Below are 17,438 nucleotides of genomic sequence, written 5' to 3'. Positions count from 1 at the left end.
AGTCATCTAGAAAATTTCAATAGCGAGATTCAGGTTACTGTCAAATATTTATTTTCTGTTCAATGACAGCTACAAGGATATAACAGGCATTTTGTCTTTAAGACGAGGGTGCCTTATTTCCTCTTCCATTGTCTGACGAAATATTACCTTAGAATGTTATAGAAATTTGCAAGCCGAAGCCAAAGAGCTTTTCTTTAAGGGTCTTTCAAACATTTTCTTTTCATATTTTTTTGTTCTGTACCTATTCGCTGGTAGCCTAAGGAGCTGTTCCAGCTACACCCAGATGGGGAGGTGAATTCACGGGCTCAACCTGAGTGGATTTGCCAACACTAAGCCTAGCAAGAGTAATGCTTCGCAGAATCTACCACCGGATCGGAATCGCGATCCACTGAAAAGATCCGGCAAGAAACTCAATGGGCTGTGTCTATGAAGCCTTTTTACATTTGAATTTTGTTTTTATTGCCTTTGTAGGCAGACGAGCATACGGCCCACCTGATGATAAGTGGTCACCGTCGCTCATGGACGTCAGCAATTCCAGGGGCAGAGCCAAGCCGCTGCCTCAATGCCTTTACTTCAACTCACTTCGAGGTTTTCAATTCGGACCAAGTGGTTTTTTTTTCTATTACACTCTTATTATATAACGTTAGAGTATATAAAAAACATATCAACTACCATTTATTACTTTATTTCATAAGCAAAATGCTATTAACACATTAACATTTTCCTTAAGGGCCTTTGATCAAAGACTGAACCTTAATTTATACATATTCTATTGGAATATCTTGGAATCAAGAATGAGCAAACATTTTTTTTCTTGTTCAATTTCCTCTTGTATTTTAACTGTTTTTTTTTAACCTAACAGAAATTATTGGGCGCGTACGACATCCTATCGGAGGAGTATTGTTCAGGCCTCCCCTCAATGGAGTCGCTACACGACCGTCGGTGCTTGCCGTACTCAAAGCCTGCTGGTGCGAGAGACCCGACCTAAGACCAGATCTCAGGCTAGTGAGACTACGTTTGAAGGACATGCAAGCTGGAATGTGAGTATACTTAAGTGAGTGTACCATACCAGTCTTTTATGAACGTAGCTGGTAGACATGTTAACTGTTAATCTGTCGTGCGGCTACCAGAGCTAATCTTATATCTTTAAAGGAGCAATTCTTGTATATAAATATATATTATTATATAATCTAAATCTCGGAAACGGCTCCAACGATTTTCATAAAATTTAGTACACGGGGGATTCGGGGGCGATAAATCGATCTAGCTACGATCTAATATATTTTCAGAAAATGTTGTTTTATTCGTGTTTTCAATACTCAACTTTATCGATAATTTTGATTTTTTCTTTATATTATATAATCAGTTCATATTTTTTATTATTCTGTCGGTAAGATCGAAAAATATTATTCATCTTTCATCATTTTATCAATATGTAATAATCAATAATAAACAATATGTAATGTCGTATTTAAATATAATTTCTAAAAAACACAATGTATCAAAAAAAAAAAAATTACGAGCAAAGCTCGGTCATTATTTAGTTGATATAATAACGGGAGTACTGCATTAAAACATGAATCCGAAATTTCAATTATCCCCGTTTCTTACAAACTTTTATTACTGGTGGTAGGACCTCTTGTGAGTCCGCGCGGGTAGGTACCACCGCCCTGCCTATTTCTGCCGTGAAGCAGTAATGCGTTTCGGTTTGAAGGGTGGGGCAGCCGTTGTAACTATACTGAGATCTTAGAACTTATATCTTAAGGTGGGTGGCGCATTTACGTTGTAGATGTCCATGGGCTCCAGTAACCACTTAACACCAGGTGGGCTGTGAGCTTGTCCACCCATCTAAGCAATAAAAAAACAAAAAAACAATGTACCTAATACTTTTCTGAGGCTGACCGTGTCTATGAAGGAAATGAACTATGCCTTTTTATGTAGGTAGATGATTTGGTTACATAAACAACAATTTGCAGTGACACGCGCTGGGGTTCGGGATATATAAATATTCCACCAAAGTACAACTAAATCTGTATTCAATACTTACAACACTTAAAACACTCACACCTTAAAATTCTCAATTCGCTTCTTCCGCTTCGCTTCATCTGATCCGTTCGCTGTTTCGCTTCGAATAGTTCCGATTACTAACTGACTGCGTGCCATCTCTGTAACCCTTTTATAGTCGAGACGAAATCCCTAGAATCGTCGAGGATATTCCACAAAAGTTGAGTATTGTGTGTTTCCGCTATCTGACAATTGATGGCGTTGTACTTCGCGAGCGTTCTAGATGCTACTAGATCCTTATACTTAGACTTTCGATATTCGTTCGACTATTCGGCGATAGATGGCGTTACTCTTACCGTTGTAACAGCAGTAACAGCGCCGCTAGAGGAGTAACAATTACTAAATTAGTATTGATTTGAAATAAAAACAATTGTCGGTTTAAGTTGTGAAGTGGAATAGCGAAGTTTCCTTTTTGTGACAAATTCACTTTTTTTTTAAATATCCGTTTCGGCCGGATATTAAATGTGCGCTGGATACAGAACGGAATATCCGTGTCATGACTACAATATTAAGGCTTCGTCAAACAGAACGCGGACTTAGCGCGCGTCAGAACGCTAAACTGACGGCGCGCTATGATGCCGAGATGTGTTGTACTACTATGGTAATATACCGTCAAACACAGCGCCAGCGCTATAAGTACGCAACGCTCTGTCGTTGCGTTAGGACGCTTTGACGTCAGGCGTTGTAATTTTTTACAAATTTCATTTAGCGTCCGAGTGAATGTGTATTAAAATACTGGATAATGCCCAAAAAATTGATAGAATTAGTTAGAAAATACTCATGCTTATACAATGCCACATCTGAATCACTCGACATCTTAATACTTTTAAATTTTCAGACTGCTATCGAAAGGCACTATGATTTGGCGAATGCGTTGCGTCAAGGAGCGTTGGACTCATTTAGTCAATTTGTGTGACATGAAAAGAGCGCGACGTTAAAACGCAGCGCTAACTAAGTACGCGTTCTGTTTGACGAAGCCTTTAAAAAAGTGCCGCCCACGAGATTTGAACGGAGTACTTACCGATTAGGTTGTTAACGATTCATTAAAGGCTTTTTAGTCACTCGCGTAAAAAATAAATACAGTGAATGCCTACTAATATTAATTTCGTCTCAAATAATGTAAACACTTCTTAATGTGTCAATTTGAGCTATTACATTTTATTATGTATAATAAAAAAATATGATTTAATTTTAGAAATTTAGTTTACTATATACAACGTGTTACAAAATACCCCGTAAAAAATATAATTAATTATCAAAAACAAAAACTTTGTCAACCCTAGTAAGCTGTTATGTCAGGGAACCAGATTATTTAACAGAAAGGCCTCAGTACAAGGATGTGATTATACTCAAGTATTTGTCGTAATTGTCAAAAATTTTGTCGTTCCGCGAATTAGGTAAAAATGTAGGTACATTCTGCGTAGCTTACTCTTTAATTTTACTAAAATAGAGTTTGCGCATCAGTAAAAATAATAATATATTTTTATTTTTTTGGGTATGTGATACAGCGTTACTATGATTCTTAAATAACGTGAATGGACTCGCTATAAGGCCCTATTTAACCTTCTTTCGACTTTACGGGTAGTTTTGTAACACCCTGTATATATCATGTAGGAAAACGAACATATTCGACAACATGCTCGCCATGATGGAGAGGTACGCTTCGAACTTGGAGACTCTGGTCGCGGCCCGCACGGAACAACTCGTGCAAGAGAAGAAGAAGACCGATGACTTGCTGAACAGAATGCTACCCAGGTATATTCTTGACCTAGGCAAAGGACCACAAATAGCGCCCTAATTTCAAAGAGTATCCCTGCAACCTACTTCTTGCGATCAATATTTTGAGTGACGTGGTTTTTTTTTCTGCATTGGTAGGTGGACGAACTAACAGCCCGCCTGGTGTTAAATGGTTACCGGAGCCCATAGACATCTACGACGTAAATACTGCCACCCACCTTGAGATATAAGTTCTTAGGTCTCAGTATAGTTACAACGGCTGCACCACCCTTCAAACCGAAACGCATTACTGCTTCATGGCAGAAATAGGCAGAGTGGTGGTACCTACCCGTACGGACTCACAAGACGTCCGACCACCAGTAATTACGCAAATTATAATTTTGCGGGTTTAATTCTTATTACACGATGTTATTCCTTCACCGTGGAAGTCAATTGTGAACATTTGTTAAGTACGTATTTCATTAGAAAAAGGATTCGAACACCGGTTCATCGCTTGACACGATTGCACCATTTCACTCCATATTATCATTTTTCATAAAAATAAGAATACAAATTAAAATAAGACATGACCTAAACGTCTTACTTACCAGGTCATAAAATTCCTTAAAAAAATTATTATTGTTTTGGTGATCATTTGCCCTTAGGCTAAGGTATCGAAAGTCATCCATTAGTGGCTATACTAGCTCTTAATTAACATATTCGAGTACAGGACCATCGCGGACGCTGTGAAGCGCGGCGAAAGAGTAAAGGCAGAGAGTTACAAATGCGTCACCATTTACTTCAGCGATATCGTCGGCTTCACCAAAATGGCGGCCACTAACACGCCGATGAAGGTAATCACTGTCAATTAATTTTTGACGTGACAACGTCTTATAATTCGATGGAGCCGGCTGCACGCACGAAAAAACATGACCTATTGAGGCGTTCCATTTAAGGCTTGAAGTGCAAGCGAGAGCGCGCAACGAGCGACAAAGAGCCACAATCGGCCTCCGCGTTCGGCAGCGTTCGACATCTGTCTCTCTCCTACTTGAGTGAGCGATGCATCCGCGTAGACAACTGCTATACGATAATACATTTACATGTTTTCGTCAAGTATGAAGTTCAGTGAAAAGTGAATGGGGTGTCAATTGTCCATACAAATCTCCATACATATCTATCAAACAAATAAAATTAAAATTTTCTTTTGAAAAATGAAACCATTCCATCAGTATTTTCTTATGACGTTGTCACGTTCAACTATCGTCAGTAAACCGACTTTACAGACAACAGATTTTTTAATCAGCTTCTGTGGTCACGCGATCTATCAGTCGTAAACCGGATGCCGAAGCAGCATACTCTGCGTGTGACATATATAGATGGATCATATTGCGATCTAAGACCAAAACAACCTTCCGGTACATACGCGAGAAAATTCTAGTATGGGTTCATTGAATGTCATGTCGCCATTTTGTTTTTTTATTTCGTCAAACCATAAATTATCTTCTTTTAATGTCGTCGAAGGCAAACAGAACTCTTTACATAAGTAAGTGGTAGAAGACACAAGAACTTATTTCAGAATTTATAAAGGTCATTAAAATATATCGAGTGGTGAAAGGCTATTTAGTTTTAGCGATATTTCACTTAATTACTTAACTTTTTTTAATAAATTAATTAACAAATTTTGGCTTAATACATGACATTTATCCTTGTAATTAAATGTCCGTTTTATTTATTATTATCATAAACACTACGATGTTTAAACTTTAAATGGCTCGCCTGTAAAGTTGCAAAAATGTCGCTTTAACCAATATATCGGATATACATATATATATATATATATATATATATGGCTATGTACATATATTCTCTTCATTGACAGATTGTCGAGATTTTAAACGACCTCTACACGTGCTGTGACGAAATAATATCCTTCTACAATGTTTTTAAGGTAGGCTAATAAATCTATTTAATAATACGTGAAGCAAAAACTTTGTATACCTTTTTACGAAAACTGCGCGGACGGAGGAGTATGAAATTTTTCACACTTATAGAATGTAGCGAAGAAGTGTAAAATGCTAATATTTTTTTAAAATAATACATAAAAGATACATTAAATCAATAAAGAAAACGTTACACACACTACCATGTATTTGACGCACACAAGCATGCATACTATTTACTTATTGTCAAACTTTTGTTCTTGACGTCTGTGGTCAAATTGAGAATAGATTAAATATTGTTTGTCTTTATTAATATTTTTCTATAGTGTAGTCATGACGAAATTTGTAATTATAGAAGTACAATAGTCTTTGAAAATACAATCATAATAGTGTACAAACTTACAATTCTAATTAATTATAGTCGAATTTCGACTACTGCGGGACTTCTAGTTTAATATCAATTTTGATGCTCTTACGAAGTATTTGCCTAACAATTCGAAAAGCCAATTAAATATGAGGAATCTCTAGTACCCGCAAAAACTTTTATAATATTTGCGTAGGTTCTTAGTGACTTAATATAGATTAATTACCAAATTATTACTTTTTGAAATTTTCCTGTGCCCGATCGATTTCGGTCTATTCAAATAATTTCCACGTGTTTACACACTTAAAAGTTTATAACAACAATATGAAAACATTTCCGACATGTGTATATCCACTTGGAACTAATTCGCAATAAGCCTTTCGTATTGTAACTAATGAATCATGTGGATTCGCTTTATTTGCTGTGGGTTATAATCTCAAACATCGTTTACTTTTTTATTTTTATTGCTTAGATGGGTGGACGAGCTCACAGCTCACCTGGTGTTAAGTGGTTACTGGAGCCCATAGACATTTACAGCGTAAATGCGCCACCCAGCTTACAATGGGATTTTGACTATTTCTCTTTGTCACGGAGAGTGTTTTAAGGAGTAAAGGGAGCTTTTTATGTTGACTCCGTCATTTCAACTTCACCACTTCGCCATCCGTCATGAAGCTTAAAAGTTCATGCCTATATCCCGATACCACTGATAGTGGTGTCCAGTGCACGTAGTATTTGCTTATAATCTGGCTCAAGATGTTTCCTGAGCACAGTACAATGCGTCATAGATAATACACATAAATTAATTATAGATAAGCAGCTCAAGCACTCAACAAAAATGTTTACGGGCGTCGGCCACTAGATGGCAGTAACATATTACTTATCCTATATTTTATTTTTAATGAAGGATTTTGTAAATCTTCAGAAGCCACAAATTGATAAAATTTAATCAATTTGTCTATAATAAATAAAGACTTGTATGATTTTTTTTTTTAATTTTCTTTGTTTAGTTGTACAATAATTAAATGTCTCAACTTTAACAACATATAAGTTTAGGGGTATCCGCTACAAGATGTTGCTAGTTTTCATACAAACAAAATTCTTGTCTTAAAGTATCGCACCTTAAGGGGCTCTGCCATGCGTGTTTGACGTAATTCTGTCTTCCATGCCAGGTGGAAACAATAGGAGATGCATACATGGTGGTGGGAGGTCTACCAGAACGCTATTCGAGACATGCCGCCGAAGTGGCTTCGCTCGCATTACACGTGCTGGAAGCTGTCCCGAAAATAAGAATGAGGAGAATTCCAACTGAAAGGCTTCATATCAGGATCGGTTAGTTCGAAAAATGCTATGACTGACAAATATGAAAGACAAAGCGAATTGTTTCATGGGGTTAAGTGGAATCCGGATCCTATAGACAACACGACGTCAAAGCTTGAGACATGAGGTTGAATCTAATAATGATAGTCCTATATAGATAGACCTTTCAATAGTAGAAATAAAATCTCTGAAAAATAGATTTTTCTCAAAGAAACTTATCATAGGTCAATTAGTGGACCCCTGAGTGGAGATCGAAGGAGATCATAATGATGGAGTTCTTAAAATGCGAAAGCGTAACAAACAATTAAATAAACTGGTTTTTGTATAATTTTTTTTTTTTCCTACCTAAACTGATAACCTAACGAGTGGACATCCATTACTGGCCACCTGCCTAACGTCAACTCTATTAGTAAGTCTTATAACTCCTCTATATACTCGTACCATGGAAGGAGGATGAGAAAGTATTGAAGCTTGTAAGGCTGGTCGAACTGGCGATCACATATCTACTGATGTAAGCCCAGCAGAAGATTAAACGTGTTTGTTTGCTAATCATGGAATTATGGGTCACGCCGATGATCTTTCCGGTCTTAGGTATTCACAGTGGTCCGTGCGCTGCCGGAGTGGTAGGAATCAAGATGCCTCGATACTGCCTCTTCGGGGATACAGTAAACACGGCGTCTCTAATGGAATCCACCGGAGAACCTGAAAGGATACACATCAGCAACGATACATATCTGCTCTTGAAGCAGGCCGGCGGATACCACTTCAGAGAACGTGGCGTTATAGATGTCAAGGTATATAGAATCTGAAAGAGATTTGTAAGTCCTGGTATAAGCTAATCGAGTAATTGATGTTGTTGTTAAAATGGACTGGTTATACGGGTCTTTACAATTTGTAATAATATAAATGGGTTTAAAACACACACAAAAGCTTGAAATATTGGCAGTTGATGACCTTTGTTGTTGATTTGAAATCCTAATATTACACATGTACATAGTAGTATATTAAAGATAGTTAGGAAAGTATTTTATAACCTTCTACTGTGAAGAGATTTCTGAAGATTTTACTCAGGTGGTGAAATAAGAAATAAATATTTTAGACCTATAAAATCACGAATGAATAAAATGGGGATTTCGAAATTAAATGACTTTCGCGGGTTTTCTTTAGATTTTCCGATGGTGAGGGTTTTTTATCAAATACATTGTCAGAAATGTCAGAAGAGAATGTCAGAAGAAAAGACTGTTGACTTCAAACGAATGTGTTCGCCTTGCGATTTATAAACACGCTTCTTATGCATGCGTTATGAACAGGGCGAACAAGGAATTTATTACAAAAAGTGTCCGTGCGTCTCCAACCACAGTGAAGTATGAACATTCACGGTTAGTGTACACTAAATGTACACTTTAGTACATTTAACTTTCCAAAACATGGTTTATTCCAAACGGTTAGTATTCCAAAACTTAAAAACAACTCGTGAAAGCTTGCGGTGCAACTCGTTTCGTTTTGTCCTTAAATTAATGGTCTGTCTTAATTATATTATAGTATTTTATATTTGAACATACAGATGATTGTAACTGTTTGAAATAATGATAACATGGAAAGCTCATGGTGGCATGGAAATGGAAATTGTAACGTTGTAACTATACTGAGACCTTAGAACTTACATTTCAAGGTGGGTGGCGCATTTACGTTGTGGATGTCTATGGGCTGCAGTAACCACTTAACACCAGGTGGGCTGTGAGCTCGTCTACCCATCTAAGCAATAAAAAATAAATAAAAAAATGGTTTGATTCTAATATTATATTTTTGTTAATTCTCGGAATTACTCTCAATAAATTGAATGCGTTGCGATCGAACAAAGCCAAAGGACACTCCGGAAAAAATTATAACAATGACACGAGAATCATATGAAAAAACTCAAGTTAATAACATATTTTTATTTTTATTGCTTAGATGTGTGGACGAGCTCACAGCCCACCTGGTTTTAAGTGGTTACTTAGACCATAGAAATCTACAACGCAAATGCACCACCTACCTTGAGATATAAGTTCTAAGGTCTCAGTATAGTTACAAAGGCTGCCCCGCCCTTCAAACCGAAATGCGTTACTGCTTCACAGCAAAATTAGGCAGGGTGGTACCACCAGTAAAAGTTTGTTTTGAAAGCGTTTGGATCTCAACTGGTCAATGATTATAAGACGCGTCTGATAGTGGCCAGCTACGGTGGTTCATTAAAAAATATACTTTTAGGACAAAGGAGAGATGAAGACGTGGTGGCTGATTGGGGAGGATCACGACAGGAGGAGGAATTATTTGAGATTTCGTAAGTAAAATCTTAAGTTCTCTTTTTGAAATTGTATTTTAGAAATTGTAATTCATAGAAATAATTCGTCGTCACACGAAGTCGTCGTGGCCTGGGAGATAAGACGCACGCTACATTCGTATCGAGCGATGCGTGTGTGCCGGTGTTCGAATCCCGCAGAGGGGTACCAATTTTTGTAATGAAATACATACTTAACAAATGGTCACGACTGACTTCCACGGTGAAGGAATAACATTGTGTAATAAAAAACAAGCGCGCGAAAATTTTCATTTGCGTAATGGCTGGTGGTGGGGCATCTTGTGACCTTGCGCGGGCAGGTACCACCGCCCTGCCTATTTCTGCCGTGAAGCAGCAATGCGTTTCGGTTTGAAATCTAAGACAGTCGTTGTTCTATAAAAACGGAGACTTTAGAACTCATCTCTGAAGACGGGTGACGGTATTTAAGTTGTCAACTACTTCAACTACCGGTAACCACTTAACACTAGCTGGGCCGTGGCTCGTCCACCCATCTAAGCAGCAAAAAAACACAAAAATATATTATACCTTTTTCATATCATATTTTTATTGTATTACAAATTATTTGATGAAACAAATAAATGTAATAATATGTACGCTAACGTTTTCAAAAGGTCTTGATAAAAGGTTTTATAAAGAGGCTTTTCCATTCCAATTATTATTTATATTTGGAACATTTAATATTACATATTTTTTATTGGCTCAACGAAAAAAAAAAATGTTCAACTCAGTAAATATCAAATCAGTCAATTTGTAAAGTGTTCTCTGTTAAAGCGATTACATTTTGCCAATGAAATCAAAATATACATTTGAATAAGTCTAGAAACACATTAGGATAAATAGAAGCTAATTTAACCTGACTTTTAGGTGTACCTATTTGAATTTTCTTATTCTAATTTATATTTTTTACCGGTACGATGAAGAAATAACAAAGTTTAATTAATTTTTTTTTTATGTGTGGACGAGCTCACAGCCCACCTGGTGTTAAGTGGTTACTGGAACCCATAGACCTCTACAACGTAAATGCGCCATCCACCTTGAGATATAAGTTCTGAAATCTCAAGTATAGTTACAACGGCTGCCCCACCCTTCAAACCGAAACGCATTACTGCTTCACGGCAGAAATAGGTAGGGTGGTGGTACCTACCCGTGCTCACAAGAGGTCCTACCACCAGTAATGAAACTGAAATTGTATATTTGTGTATTTGTAAGCCGAAAGTTAGACGATTATTTATGCATGCATATGGATTTGCAATATTTATAACCGGGTACTATAAGCATAGTTGTGTCAAAAATTGAGAAATAGAGGTAAACATATGGGATGGGATACTTTTACGCGCTAGGGCTCGGGATAAATAAAAATTTAAAACTATATTCAACACTTAGAATTAAAAAAAAATCAACACTTAAGGCATAGTTCACAATTAGCAATTCACCCCTTCCGCTTCGCTTCAGGTGATCCGTTCACCGTTTCGCTTCGTATAGATCCGATTACTAGTTGCCTCCATGTCATCTCTGCAACGCTTTTATAGTCGACACATGTCTACAATTATCGAGAACGTTCCCGGTAGTACTAGTCGTTTTTATATGTATTTTCGCTATTTGATAATAGATGGCGTTACACTCCTCGAGTGTTCTTTTTATATTCGTTTCTGCTATTTGATGACAGATAGCGTTACTTTTACCGGCGTAACAATACTTATTTAAGCAAGCAACGACAATTAGGAATAAAATGAAAGCTATATATAGCTTGTAAAAATAGTATCCAAAAATACTATTTATTATATATCTAAGTATTCTATTGTTTTATAATTGAGATGATTTCTAGCAACATTGTTCTTGACAGAACCAGGTCTAGAGCCGTACACTGATGACCCGGAGCCATGGCTGGGACCGACACGTTCCGTGATCAGTATCCGGGATCGAGCCCGGCTGTCGTGTGGCAGCTCGGCGGGCCCGCTCTCCTCCGTGTCGTCCCCCGGTCCCCCAGCCTGCGCGTGCTTCGTGTCCCCCCGTGACCGCCACTCGGCCCCCGCCGTCTCGTTCCGCGAATAACGCTTAGACAACAACGACAATATTAGCGTCAACGTAGATTCTAACGAGACCAAGGTTTCGGATGGCAACGATTTTTACAAGAGACATTGTGAGTCTGTGATTAATGTTTGTGATGACGTAGCGATGAGAGCTAGGACGCTGGCCGCTTTCAAACGTTTTAACTGTACCGAATATGAAGGTGCTTTGCTTTAATGTGTGTCAATGAAGGTTATATGTTTTTTTTTTATTGCTTAGATGGGTGGACGTGCTTACAGCCCACCTGGTGTTATGTGGTTACTGGAGCCCATAGACATCTACAACGTAGACGCGCCACCCCCCTTGAGATATAAGTTCTAAGGTCTCAAGTATAGTTACAACGGCTGCCCCACCCTTCAAACCGAAACGCATTACTGCTTCACGGCAGAAATGGGCAGGGCGGTGGTACCTACCCGCGCGGACTCACAAGTGGTCCTACCACCAGTAGATGTGTGTGTCTGTCTTTTAAAATGTCTTATAACTAGTACTGGACCTCTTGTGAGTCCGCGCGGGTAGGTACAACCACCATGCCTGTTTCTGCCGTGAAGCAGTAATGCGTTTCGGTTTTAAGGGTGGGGCAGCCGTTGTAACTATATTTGAGACCTTAGAGCTTATATTTCAACGTGAGTGGCGGCATTTACGTTATAGATGTCTATGGGCTTCGGTAACTACTTAACAACCAGGTGTGCTGTGGGCTCGTCCACCTATCTAAGCAAAAAAAAGAGTGTAAAGTGAGTCAGAAAAAAATGCTACTTAAGTGTAAATGCGTGGTGATGGTTCTTGTTTTTATACTGTTAATATTATTATTTAAAATCTACATACGTGAGCGACGGAGCTCATAAATATTAAGTGCTAATCTGTGAACCGAGGTTCGGTCAGCTCACTGTGTTATTTTACTTTCCAAGTTCCAATATAAATTTCAAAATTCTAATTCAAATTCCAAATAAGTTTGATAACACTATAAAACATAGTACATAAATTGCGATTTAAAAATTGTTTACTGTTACCGCAATGAAGACAGGCTTATATTGGCCTAGGTGCAGGGACGTCTTAAACTAGGATGGGGCCCTTGGGCACACAAGAATTTGAGGCCCGTTTGGAAAGTAAAAAAAGCGAATTATAATAACATTTTTTTACTGAGTACGACCATTTATTATAGGTAATCAAATAGAATATAATATGTCATTAGATATGATTATTATATCATTAATATGATATTAGAATGCTGCTGGTTTTTTGGTTACGATTTCGATAACGGTTTCTTTCGAGATTTTTGTTGAGCAAAATCTTCTATTATAGGCATAGTATATGCCTTGTAAATACCTTCTGATTACTGATTTGTGAAAAAAGTGTAATGTGCCCGACAAAAATGTTTTGAGAATAAACGTGTGAGAGAAATTGTCGGTTTTTCGGGGCCCCCTGAGAATGGGGGCCCTGGGCACGGGCCTCGTGTGCCCTTATGGTAAAGACGGTATTGCCTGGGTGCCTTCTCCCTTATTTTCACATTGCGTATAAGTATTTACATTACTTTGAAATGAATATTATTGTTTTCAGATTCTTTGTGTAGCTAAAAAGGGTGTTTCGAATTCAGAGGTGGTTTCCCTGTTAACATACCTACTCCTAATAATAACCGGTTCCCAGGTTAACCGTAAATGTAACAGATTAATTTACCTACGTAAGAAATTGTTTATTAGGCCTGTTCAAATTCCAACACGTGGGCTTAGAATCCTAGCTCAAGAATGAAGACAAATTAAATGCAATACCTTTAGGCAAGCTTAGGCGAGGTAAAGAATAAAGAAACGTATTATTATTATTTATTTACTTCCTTATAATGTTTTTAGTACTTGAAATAAAACGTAGTTATTGTGGAGGGACTCATGGAAAATTCACAAAATTATCATATTCAAGATAAATGAGTAAATGCGAGTAACCATAAATAAATTCCGTTTTAGAATTTAAGATTAAAATACCCTTTGCATGTAAATTCATCTAAATTCCGGTACCTTGGCTGCACTGTAACAGACACCAATGACAGGGAAGATGAAATAGAAATTCGTATACAAAATACCCTACGATGCAGTGCAGCCCTACACGCTGTTCTCTCTTCGAAGCTACTAAGCAGGCGCACCAAGATTCGGATATACAAGACTGTAGTCAGGCCGATCCTATTGTATGGATGCGAAGCATGGACGCTTACACAGAAAGAAGAGGTAAAACTTCTCGTGACGGAGCGAAAGGTATTGATAAAAATACTAGGACCAGTTCGGAAAGAAGACGGTTCTTGGCACGTCCGGAAAAATAAGGATGTGGAGAGGCTTTTTGGTGAGCCAAATATTCTGGGGGAGATGAAGGCACGGAGGCTCGGATGGCTCGGACATGTTGTACGTATGGAGCAGGATCGGGCTGTGAAACGGGTGTACACGGGTGTACCGGAGGGACGCCGCCCCGTAGGGAGGCCCAAGTACCGCTGGTCTGACGCTGTGGAAGGAAATTTACGGGAGCTCCAAGTGTCGGACTGGCAAGGTGTTGCGCAGCGCCGGGATGAATGGCAAAGTTTATTGTCGGAGGCCAAGACCCACTTCGGGGTCATAGCGCCAGCTCAGTAGTAGTAGTATGTTATGATTCATAGCACGATACAAATAACTAAGTTAGTAGGAAATAAAACAATAAAACAACCATCCATATGTTGGTACACAAAAATCTTAAATTAATCTTAAAAGGTGTATTATTATCTATGCGCAAAAAGAGTGAACGCTTTGCTAAATTCACTTTTAGCGGGAAGTAGGTAATTTTAAATTATAATTGCCCGTCTTGCAATGGCGGATCCAGGGGGGGGGGGTCATGGGGGTCATGACCATCCCCTGAGCTGGTTCCAGGACTTAGGTGGACCACTAATTGAATATAATGATTTTATTTATATATTTTGTTACCATACAGATTTTATGTAACTACATACCTTCAATATTTAATTAATTTAATATAATAACTTTGTATAATGGCAAACGTTTGGGAACAAACGCATCTAAATTTGACTATGTGACCCCCTCCTGGCGCCAAAGCTGGATCCGCCCTTGCCGTCTTGTTGGATTCGCCCAATCAAAGCACACGAATTTATAACATTGTTAAATACATATTAAGTGTATTAGATATATAATAAAGTAAATTAATGATCGTTATCTAACGTGATAAGGAGCGAGAACACAACGTTTAAGACTATTCTTTTGTCCGCGTCTAATCTATTTCAGTGTTCGCTTTTAATTCTAATGTAGGCAATCCTTCTCATCTCTGTATAGGTACGTATCTTCTGTATGCGACAATGGTTTGTTAAGTAGTATTTTCAAAAGACAATATTTTAAAATAACTACTATTGTTGTTGTACCATTAAAATAAACTTTCAAGTTACCTAATTAGTATTGTAATTGCAATTTCGTATGCTACCTTTACCAACTTTAAACACTTTACCATATATTTTTCTATGGCACCTACCTACATAGAGAATCATAGTTTTAAAACAAAATACTACTTGAATATTTCATATGAGTACACACACATTGTGTAAATCGGTTCTCTATTTATTATTCAGCATTATTTTTACGATTGCTCTTAATAAATTTTAATTATAATAAGAAAGTAGAAAAAAATATTATATCAGGGCTTATAAAAGTGCATGTAAACATAATTATGTCTTAGATAAAAAGCCATAACTTTTACAATGAGTCAGCAACACAATCTCCACTACAGCCCTGTTTAGCGAAAAAAAAAGAGTGTGATAATTGATAATTACAGGAAAATATACAAATTTTACAATGTTTCTACATCACTATTGATCCATTATTTGTGTATTAAATTTTTTAAATGGCTTTTTACGTACCTAATTATCAAATATTTTGTAAGTAATTTAAAAAAATCCAACTTCGTAGTTTTGATATTATTAAGAAAGTTAAAGAAAATATTTTGTACTTAAAATGTGAAATTACCAAAAAAAAAACTTTAATTACTAATTATAGAAATGTTAGTATTACGAATTAACTGGTGTCCAAATCGTTGTAAGTTTAATATTTTATTGATGTTTGATGTTGATTGTTGTGAAAATAAATGTTACAAAAACAATCTGTTTTGTTCGACTGGGTAATAAAATATTATCAACGGGGTGGGGAATATCTTACATAAATATAATTAATATGTCAGCTATTATGCACGGTATCGATCAGTTCAAACTTAAGTGATGCCGTAACAACTTCCCTAATAGGTATATTTGCATACTTAGCCCTTCGACTTATTCAGACCTAATTGCCAATAATAGGCCTACTCACTATTATGTTTCCAAGAGGGGTTAATGTGAGGTGAGTGGCCTGTTATAAAAGTAGGTAAGTACGCCAAACCAATGAGCCTATAGATCAATTTTCAGGCTAAGTTCTCCCTTTTTTTACGCACTTATGCTGGTAGCCTTAGAGGGCTATGCCAGCGTTTTTTAATTTTTTTTATTGCTTAGATGTGTGGACGAGCTCACAGCCCACCTGGTAAGTGGTTATTGGAGCCCATATACATTTAAACGTAAATGCGCCACCCACCTTGAGATATAAGTTCTAAGGTCTCAAGTATAAGCCGAAACGCATTACTGCTTCATGACAGAAATAGGCAGGGTGGTACCTAAAAAAAAAAAAAAAGAAAGGGTGGTACATACCCGTGCGGACTCACAAGAGGTCCTGCCACTAGTAAGAAATCACTAAACCATATTTAGATTCATTTTATCTATTATATTCTCTCATCTGTTTTAACAACAGTGTTTCTTGTACAACAAACTTTGGCTATAGTGCCTAGCTTTGCTCTAATACAAGTGGGCCGTATGTACGTCTGCTTATAAAGGCAATAGAAATAAAACTGTTTCTTGTTTGTTTGAGAACACTAAGGCCCTTCGTACACAAGGCTACGCACATCTTCGATACTAATGTTGTAAATGACATTGGTATCAAGTCGCGAGCATCGAGTAGCGCACGGTCCGTACACACGACAATGAATCGCAAGACGCGAGTTGCCTATTTAGTCACTGTACCATTAATTTAACATCAGATATTACTTGTTGTATTGTTTATGGTATAGTGGGTACGGATATCTGGTACGCTAGATAATGATCCTAGATCACAACAACAGAGTCGGCAATCCGGCTTACAACATCGACTATCATAATAAAATGTACACAAAATTCGTGTAAATACCTAAAACAAAAGCTTAATAAAAAGAATATACTGCCTAAAAGTGTTTTTTCATTACGAAACTATGTACTGACTATTTTTAAAACTATAAAAATATACCAATCTGTTATATTAACGGCCTTTCCTACGACTACGAAAAGCTTTTTCTGTTATTTCCTTTTTTGAGTATTCCTTTAATTTATAATTATATAAACAAGGATATTTTTCCACCTCAGAAATAAATGTAATATTAAAAAATTGCTCCGCTATCTTGGAAATCGCCGAGACTTATGTAGCGAAGATCTCGACAGGCAGGTCGCGCGATTGGCACGACGCGAGTCGCGGGACGAATATCGGCGACGCGACTCGTGTACGAACCTCAATGGATTTCTATGGCGGTAGTCGCTTGGAGACTAAAATCGTCGAGTATCTAAGATTTG

At 37.4% G+C, this 17,438-nt stretch overlaps 1 protein-coding gene across 1 annotated transcript in view; it reads left to right on the top strand.

The window, feature by feature from the left end:
* The window catches only part of LOC114241295 (guanylate cyclase 32E), an 80,601-nt gene extending 68,355 nt beyond the window's left edge, over positions 1-12,246 (top strand). The window contains exons 10-17 of the mRNA XM_089734191.1: positions 863-1,040; positions 3,679-3,819; positions 4,511-4,634; positions 5,660-5,728; positions 7,254-7,413; positions 7,993-8,195; positions 9,649-9,721; positions 11,583-12,246. Coding sequence (XP_089590317.1) covers positions 863-1,040; positions 3,679-3,819; positions 4,511-4,634; positions 5,660-5,728; positions 7,254-7,413; positions 7,993-8,195; positions 9,649-9,721; positions 11,583-11,791 — 1,157 coding nt within the window. The 3' untranslated portion in view covers positions 11,792-12,246. The remainder of the gene's footprint in view (positions 1-862; positions 1,041-3,678; positions 3,820-4,510; positions 4,635-5,659; positions 5,729-7,253; positions 7,414-7,992; positions 8,196-9,648; positions 9,722-11,582) is intronic.
* The last annotated feature ends 5,192 nt before the right edge of the window (positions 12,247-17,438 follow it).

The sequence above is a fragment of the Bombyx mandarina genome, chromosome 17, assembly GCF_030267445.1.
Source record: "Bombyx mandarina strain Sakado chromosome 17, ASM3026744v2".
Lineage (NCBI taxonomy): Eukaryota > Metazoa > Arthropoda > Insecta > Lepidoptera > Bombycidae > Bombyx > Bombyx mandarina.
The sequence above is the reverse complement of the archived record's forward strand: the minus strand, read 5'-3'. Positions and strand labels throughout refer to the sequence as shown.